General features: G+C 37.2%; 2 protein-coding genes across 2 annotated transcripts; one reads left to right on the forward strand and one right to left on the reverse strand.

Moving 5' to 3' along the window:
• Positions 1-286: 286 nt before the first annotated feature.
• LOC123531640 (proline-rich transmembrane protein 1-like) lies at positions 287-5,381 on the reverse strand. The gene is made up of 4 exons (XM_045312781.2): positions 5,228-5,381; positions 4,069-4,238; positions 1,674-1,808; positions 287-675 (listed from the first exon to the last, which is right to left on the reverse strand). The coding sequence occupies exons 1-4, from the start codon at positions 5,238-5,240 to the stop codon at positions 529-531; spliced, it is 465 nt and encodes a 154-aa protein (XP_045168716.1). The 5' UTR covers positions 5,241-5,381; the 3' UTR covers positions 287-528.
• Positions 5,382-7,647: 2,266 nt separating this feature from the next.
• On the forward strand, positions 7,648-9,369 carry LOC123531412 (serine/threonine-protein phosphatase 6 regulatory ankyrin repeat subunit B-like). The gene has a single exon (XM_045312344.2). The coding sequence runs from the start codon at positions 7,858-7,860 to the stop codon at positions 9,154-9,156; it is 1,299 nt and encodes a 432-aa protein (XP_045168279.1). The 5' UTR covers positions 7,648-7,857; the 3' UTR covers positions 9,157-9,369.
• Positions 9,370-9,577: the final 208 nt, after the last annotated feature.

Here is a 9,577-nt window from a genome sequence, read left to right on the forward strand (position 1 = left end):
TGGTGTCAATTGGTGATTGTATATATTTGTTTTGTTGTTTTTACTATTCATGAAATTAACGCTATTTTTGCGTGCGGAAAAATGTCGTTAGGTGTAAAATTTGAAGTTCTATATATGTAAAACGAGACAGCCCTAAATATAATAGTTATCCGTGTAACCACAATTGAATTAGCTTTCATCTTGGATCTAATTTCTATAATAATACAACGATGAATAAATGCATAATGGGCGAAATGACATTATTTCTGGACCAACCCTCGTATATGAGAAAAACAATTATCAGAAGTAAACAGTTAACAAAATATTTTTCATACTTAGTAATTCTTTGTGAAATAACTTTTTTGAGATACATGCAACACAAAATTTTACTCCTTTAAAATTTTTATGCATAATTTTTACAAAATTAAGAGTCATAACTCTGGTCTGTGTAAAAACCTTCTGTCAACACCAGGTGCATAAATTAGTGTATTTTACGTTCGTAACGAAAAATTGGAACAGTCACATTAAAGACAATGTCATCAAGAGCTTTTAGGATGCAGATGTAACTACAATGATGAAAATCAGCACGATGAGGCTGATGATCCCCGCGGCCAAACTTATTTTGATCATATTCCGTGCTCCTTCTGCTGCTATGTGTGCACCTGTGAGATCACCTCGTGCTAGAGCGTCACGTGACTGGAAAATGTAAAACAAGGTAGGGTTAATACAAACATGGTGTACGTGTGTCATTTAATAGCCTTTTTCTAAAAAAAAAACATAACACAAGCGTTAGGCTATTTTAAAGCCAATGATAAAAATAAATGGGATATCTTCCGCAGAAAGGCGGGAAATACGTTTTTGATTTCAGAATCATGAGCCGCATATTTCAAAATCAATGTTTCTTCCTTAAAACCACAAACATTTACTCATAAGCCTTAAAGATGTGGACATGTATGTTTACATTGACTTTAATAGAATTCTCCCGCTTTCCTTTTTGGTTATTCATATGTTAAGAAAACTCCACAAAGGACTTGTCAGCTTTACCAATTTATAAAACAAAACTTTTCTAAGAAGCCTAAACAGTAACAGCTTCGATACTAACCCTTAGCTTGCTAAATTTCTATAATGAACTTGTCCATCTTTCAATTTGGACGGTACCATCAACAGTTAAACGGGGTGTTTACCAAATAAATACCGACTGAATGGCGAACAGTGCAGATCATTATCCGTCTACACGGATGTGCAGGCTGATCATAATCTACATTGGTCGCAAAGGCAGAATCAATCGTGTCCAGCATGATAAGGGCTAGGCAACATTGCAGGTGAAAATTCCTTTATACTTGGGTACCAATCTCTACATTTCTTCGATTGCCACATAAAACCAAAGTGCATTTTTACAAAAAAAAAAAGCTCACTACAGTTGATGCTTAGCCCCTCTAATGATATTAAAACTTGTAGGGTCTGACTGTTTTGCTTTTGTAGATACAACTCTCTTTAAATTTCCATGCATTTATAAAATTATTAAGTTAAGTCCGCTACTTGCATGCATGTTTCTATATTAAAAACTAATTCTCTTGCTTTTGTAATGTCGGATGGGCAATGCGATTTAAATTGCCATGCATTTTTAAAATTCTTAAATAAAGTTCGCTAGTTGCATGCATGTTTGTAAGTACTATATTAAACTAAGTGAATACCTCTGTAGCTTTCATTATAGCAACAAGACCTGTTGGCCAGAAACAGCAGAGACATGCTATCCAGGCTTGGCTTGTATAGTCGACTGGCAGAGGTTCGCTCCTGTATACATTGTCTCCTCCGCTAATTTGAGCTATCTTTGAAATATAAGAAACAAATTAGCCGCGCAATGAGAAAACCAACATAGTGCGTTTGCGACCAGCATGGATCCAGACCAGACTGCGCAGTCTGGTCAGGATCCATGCTGTTCGCTTTCAAAGCCTATTGCTATTAGAGAAACTGTTAGTGAACAGCATGGATCCTGACCAGACTGAGCGGATGCGCAGCCTGGTCTGGATCCATGCTGCTTCCAAACGCACGATGATTGATTTCTCATAGCGCGGCTCAAATAATAACATTAAGTTATTTATCCTGTTTTTCATAGGACCAGTAAGCTTATCGGTTACAGAAACAATGAGTATAAGGTAGATTATTACTGCTTGGTAATTAACCCATATCCTGCTAAATTTCTATAATGAACTTGGTTTAAACTGTATTTATTTCCACAATTATACTTCCAAATATGAGTAGTACATTTAGATTAACAAAGTTTGATAAAAAGACATACATCAATCAAAATAGTACAAACAAACAAAGAAAAATTTAATCGAATGGATTGGAAAACAAGCTACTTAAAACTTATATGAATTCCGCTCCATAAGAAAAACAGAGGTTAGATGAGGCTGTGTAAGTATGTGTATCGTGTTGTATTAATCGTAATATGAATGTGAAAAATATATGTATAATACAATTTTTTTTTAATGAGGAGTGAAGAATAACGGCCTATTGTCTCGTCGTTTGGGGGTGGGAGAGCGGAGATGTTGAGTGTCGCAGCTTATGTATTGAATCTATTTTTTGAGATGATAAATCGTTGTACGTCAGTGAATAGGGAAATATTATGTTGTTACGATAGATGTTCATCACCATACAGTAGATTGTTAAGAGTTAGAGCGCATTGGAGATTGGAAAATATGTCAGTTCGAAGATATTGGTATTTTCGACAATGAAGCAGATAATGGTCGACAGTTCCTATCTCGCCACAATCACATCTAACTTGTCCATCTTTCAATTTGGACAGTACAATTAACTGTTGAAAGGGGTGCTTACCAAAAAACATACTGACTGAATGGCGAACCGTTGAGTGCAGATCTTGATCAGACTGCATGGGTGTACAGGCTAATAATGATCTACATTGGTCGCAAAGGCAGAATCCAACATGATAAAGGTTAATTACATTGGTCGCGTACCAGCTTTTCAAAACTTGTTGGATCGGATTTTCCAGAACCGCAATGGTCACCGGTTCAGACATTATAAGCAAATATCTGAAAATTCATATGTTTAAAACTGACTTTGTTGTTGGACATGTTTTAAATACTTCAATACACGTTTAGATATTGCTCTCTTAAAATTTAGATATATGAAACACACACTATCAGTTGAAAGGGGCATGCCTTTAACGTGGTTACAGACCTATAATGGTACATTTACATAGACGTACTGTGCAATGTTTTGAGTCACTGTGACTATATCCTCACTCTCATACAGTTTTGCAATGCACTTCATTATGCAGAACAAACATAGTTTCACACGAATTCATCAAAATGTTTAGTTTCTACTACTTCTCTTCGCGGGTCTCAAAAACAGACAATCTTTTTAAATATCCATTATTTCAACAAATTATTTAAGCCCGAAGATTTTCACCATGTTTTATAAATTCCCTGATAAATTTCATATTTTTATGATAGAAAGTAGTCACACCCATGTAGTCATTTTCGACCAATCAGCAGATGATGCACGCAATCACAATAACCTCGCAAATTCCCTACACAAAATTGACTCGTGCCAAATCTTTGTATTTATACGTCTGTAACTAGATTTTCATGTTTGTATTTAATGACAATTAGTTTTTTATCTGTTTAATTCTAAACATTTTTCAAGTAGCAGATGTAAATATTTATGTCTTATTACCATAGAAATCTAAATTCGTTTAAATTAGAACAGTTTATTGAAAGTTCATTTTCTGTAAAGAACTTATTTCGACTTAGAGTCGGCTTTTCTTGGAATAGCTTACTGTATAACTAAATTCATTTTCCAGTAATAACCATAATCTAAATTTATGACCAATCTCTGATTCGATATATTTAGAAAAAAAAAAACATATTCAGGTATATCGGGTCAAAATTACATTCTGACTAAACTTTTATTGTTAAACCTGTCAAATTTAACATAATGTATTTCTGTTATTTTTTAGTTTGTATTCTAAATGTGCCACTTAGAAAATAAAACCTTCAAAAATCGTTCAACAAATTTGAATTGGTCACATACTACTAAATTATTTACGGAAGCAAGAGTACATACCACTATATTAGTATGTTGTTGCCTAACGATGTGTTGCTGTGGAGGAGGAATATACGCCGGATACTGAGGAGCAGAGAAGCCATAATTAGTCTGTCCAACTGAGACAGCCAGGGTAGAGTTTTGCTCAAAACCTGGTCCCGTCCCAGGGTATGGGGGTGGGGGATCTGATGCTGAAAAATACATAAACTAATTTGATTTCAAACATATAATGTCATAGACCTTACCCGCTTATGTAATCGACGCGTCATAAATAAATGATTAGGGTGCCGAGTTTCTGGAACCTCGGATTCCAGAGGCTGATTTCTGCCATTTTGTGTTGTTCACGTCTCGCCCCGAACACGTGAAAACACGAGAGGTTGAAAAACTTGCTGATTTGTCGTATCGACGTGTCGTTGCACTTCGGAGTGAAAACAATAGGAGTTAAACATAAAACATCTCTTATCAGCCGAACGATTTATATATAGTCATCACGTGCATTTATCTACAGACATGACTCATGATTTATTGCGTCAGGTCACACTTATTTCAACAATGGATACGTTACAACATTGCATTTTATACATGTATGTAACCTTTAATATCAATCGAACGCTTGATATACTGTTATCATTTATGATTCATATGACGATTGCTTAAACTTTATTTGTTAGCCTGTCCACTTAGCTCAATAGGCAGCATAGCGCAGATCTACGGACCGCGGAGTCGCGAGTTCGATCCTCGAGCGGGGCGTATGTTCTCCGTGATGATTTGAAAAATGACATTGTGTCTGCAATCGCTCGACCTCCACCGCTGATTCATGTAGGGAAGTTTGCAGCTACTTGCGGAAATCAGGTTTATACAGGTAAAGAATCTAGTAACACTGGTTAACTGCCCGTCGTTACATAAATGAAATACTGTTGAAAACGGCACTAACCCCAAAACAACAAGAACAAAACAAAACTATATTTGTTAGTCGTTTTTTTTTTTTGTTTTTTTTTTTTGTTTTTTTTTTTTTTTCGATAAAAGAAAGAGTGAGAATCGAACATGCAGTCTTATTTAGAATTAAATAAAAGACGATGGATTGACATGGAATTAAACCCAGGCTTGCACATACCTATCTCCGGCGGATTTATAAAAAAGAAAAATATCACACTAGATTATTTTACAAAATACTGCTTACCTGTTTCACTCATCCTTGTTGTTCAAAGCTATCGTGACATCGTTATCTTGACAAGTAAAATGAATAAAACGTTATCTCACTTTCATAAAACAAATATTATTATATATGCACTTTCACGAATACGATCTATAAAAAACGCATACATGCAATAACGTTAATAATATTACCATTGGCTCAAACGTGCACTTGGAACAATATTAAGGCAAAATTACTTGGCAGTTAAACCTGTCTACGAAACCTATATAAACTACGGACCTGGTTAACTTAGCTGGCAGATGTGTCAGATGTAAACGGATGAGTTTTCGGGTGTCCTGTCAACTTAAGCCTGAGCTGTTAGAAGAGACCCAACTACTTTTGTTAAATTTCTTAATTAAGATAAATAAAACATGAGTATTCTAGATTTCATAAGTTTAATGACAGACAAATACATTTTACTATCATTTTGAGTATTTTTGTGGTGCAACTGTTATACCTTGGTGGACTTTTTATTATTGTGTATCATGTAATGCGTAAATAAAACGTATCCCTTTACTGAGCCCTTAAACTGAGTTTAGAGATCAGAATTTAGTTTTTCAAGGCTGAGCTCAAAATCAACCAAGACTAACTGGTCTCCAGTCTAATTATTCTATCTGAATGAATGACCAGTCTCAACCGTCTAGCATATGATAGGTTAATACTATCACTGGGCACAGATTTAAAATTGTCCAATGACATGGCTGCATTCTGCGACTGGTCGAGGAGAAAAGCGCGGGAAGATTTATCTCGGATGCCTTCAGTATTGCGTATACCAGGAACAGCAGAACAGGTACACGTTCCCCATAACACCACCCACTCGCCCTACCTTCAACATTAAAGATGTATTCTGCTCATCTTTCATTGAAACATTTTATTTTTAGATATTTACTTCAAATGCAGATAATCCTTATAAAATACATTTAACTTCACTAAATATATAAATAATTGTCTATATTGAGCAACATTCATAATCAAATGTCATGCAGTAACAGCCGATTGTGTACAAAAACTTCCAGTTTTTTATGGCAGTACACATTCATACTGTTTTCAGCTGTACATGTATACAGTGTGTACTATTTTTACCAATTCATAGCAGTGTTAATACACAAAGTTGTTTATTCTATGTTTACGTAAACAACTGGTAGTATTTATTTTTCATGTATTCATATATGAAATTTGGGTCTAGTATACCTTTAAACAATTACACTAGACTTAACTTTTGTTTGCAGGGATCTCCGTGTCCGAACTAGTGGTTAAAATCGCTGACTTTGAATAACTTGCTCCTCATCGAAGTGGGCTCGAAAAATTGCTTTGGTATAGAGTTCTCTCATGTGGGGGAGCCATTCAGCTCAGTAGCTTATGGAAGGTCGTATGTGGTTCTACCCATATGCCCGTCCATGGTGAAATTACAGTCGGAGGGAACCCGCCCGCTTAGCTCAATAGGGAGAGCGTCGGTCTACGGATCGCGGGGTCGTGAGTTCGATCCTCGGGCGGGGCGTATATTCTCTGTGACGATTTGATAAAAGACACTGTGTCTGAAATCATGCGTCCTCCACCTCTGATTCATGTGGGGAGGTTGGCAGTTACTTTGTACTGGTACAGAATCCAGGAACACTGGTTAGGTTAACTGCCCGCCGTTACTTGACTGAAATACTGTTGAAAAACGGCGTTAAACCGAAAACAAACAAACAAACACTCGGAGGGATACCTGGAGTCTCCCTCCTCCACCAGAAGCTGGAAAGTCGCCATATGACCTGTAACAGTCGATGTGACGTTAAAGATGCGCCAAAAATAACTGTATTCTTTTGTATTTCCATGATGGTAGTTCTACATGCTTTGCACGAAAAATTTAAGAAAAGCAAATATCTACTTACAGATTGACAGTGCTATGTATAAGGCCAAAACAGTGTTTAATGTCTAAACATTTAATTAAATCAACGCAGTTGTATACACAGTGCTGGATGTGTTAAGATGAGTTTAGACCACACGCATAAAATGATAATTTATTTGTGTTTTTAAAACAGTACTGAAAAGAGATTGACTGAATAAGTTTGCAGATGGTCCACTATAGCTGTATTATACCAGTATTATCAGAATGATTTTTATGAAGTTCATGTAGGAGGAAAAAGTAGGTCATTAGGTTGTGGTGGGTCTTTAAACACAACAACAAAAATAATTAATTCTCGACTTCAGTTCTCCACGCAACCCTGCTTGAACTTTCAATTTAAAAGGTGTTGTAAATCTTAACAGATCAACTCTGCACGATGGAAGAGAGGTAACAACGTTAATAATTCATTCATCAATAAACCTTAGTTTCTCTCCCTTGTATGTTGTTATTTTTATCAATAACACCGACTGCATCCGCTGAAACCGATTAATCGATAACCCCAGCCTCGCTATAGAACGTTTCAATCTAATGTATGTAATTTATATCAAAATGGTTATACGTGCGTCATAACCTAGGATTCTTGGGATATATTCAAGGAAATTTCTTCAGATCCGCCATGTTTTAGAAAGTGTTGTTTTGGATTCAGCAAGTGGCTGGGTCGAAACGCGATGGAAAGAGGGACTAGGCAGTTTTGGGGAAAGAACGGGGCTAGACAGACAGTGTATCAATGCTATTAAAAACGCAAATGGCGGGCTATGAGTTCTATGATGCGGTCCTCAACAACGAGTTGACCGCATTAAAACGGATAGTCGCTCAATATAAAAATGACCTTAATGCGAAGTTTGTGGAAGTACGGAAGAAAAACCACGCTGATCTGTGTCCGATCCATTTAGCAGCGTATCGGGGCTACACATACATGCTACAGTACCTCATCGAGTCGAAATGTGACGTGAACAAAACAACGTCAACACTCAGACGAACGGCTCTCCATTTTGCCGTGTTGCGACACAAGATGGCGTGTATGTTGCTACTAATTGCGGCAGGGGCCAAACTTGACGTCAAGGACACGTTTGGTAACTCACCTTGCCATTACGCCGCTGACGACGGGTACTGCCAGTTTTTGGACGTGTTAATCAGACGTGGCGTAAACGTGGATATTCAGGACATCACGTCAAAAACACCGCTAATGAAGGCAGTCAGAAACAACAAAACGGACGCCGTCTTGAGATTACTAAGGGGAAACAGTAACATCAACATAACGGACCGTAACAGCGACATGGCGTTACATTACGCCGCAAGAAACGGGTGTGCGGATATCATCGATATTTTGATAGCGTCACACAGTCAGGTTGACGTTCAAAACTACTGGGGACGGACCCCTCTCATGGAAGCAGTGTGCTATAACCACCGAGAAGCAGTGGCACGGTTGATTCGTGCAAACTGTGATCTCAACAGGCGAGAATTCAAAACCGGCGATACTGCACTGCATATCGCGATAAAACGGAACTATACCGCAGTAGTTGAGCTTCTCCTCGCGGCCGGCACGCGACATGACATTTATAACCACCAGGGGGAGACTGCGGCGTACGAAGCCGTGATTAGCAACAAACTAGATGTGATTAAACTTATGGTGATCCATAATTGTGATTTAGAACAACCAATTAAGTACTTCTGCACAGGCGTTTACAAATCTTTGTTTCAATTAGCCGCTGAAAAGGGACATTTTGATATATGTCGTCTGCTTGCGAAGTACGGATACGTGGATTTCTCCGCACGTGTTCATTTCTACGCTGGTTACGTACCAACACGTGTTGGAAGCGAGACAGACGAAGTGCTGCACTGGTTGCGCCGGAAGATGCAGACGGCAACATCACTACAACGGCTGTGCCGGAAAGTGATACGGCGACGTCTAGGTCACAACATTTTGGAAAAGATCGATAAGGTGAACATGCCGAAGGCATTAAAAGAATATGTGCTAATTTCTGACTTTAAAGAAACACATGATCAATTCTCACCAGAACTGTGAACATCATAAGAACTGTGAACGTCACCAGAACTGTGAACAGTAAAAAGATAAACAGATTTTTTTTTTCACACAAGTCACAAATAGTCACAAGATAGCTACCTATCGGGTGTATCATTGTTTTGAAAAATACCATACATGTATGTGTTTTCAACAAAACAAAAACTAAGAGTCAAATTAAGTTATACAAAAAAAAGTAAATTTACAAAAACATTATGTCTGTATTTCTCATGTTCACGAAAATGCACTAGAATTTCTCCCCACTAAATTAGTATAAGTCAGTACACACACACCTATGGTAATTAATATGTTTTAAGAAAGCCCATACATGAAATTCTTCACGAAAATGATTCATTTGATATGTTAAGCCAAATATGTATGGAGTTTTTTTATTTGCTTCATTGTTAAAATCAAATGTAGAAGA

Source organism: Mercenaria mercenaria, chromosome 11 (assembly GCF_021730395.1).
Source record: "Mercenaria mercenaria strain notata chromosome 11, MADL_Memer_1, whole genome shotgun sequence".
Taxonomy (NCBI): Eukaryota; Metazoa; Mollusca; class Bivalvia; order Venerida; family Veneridae; genus Mercenaria; species Mercenaria mercenaria.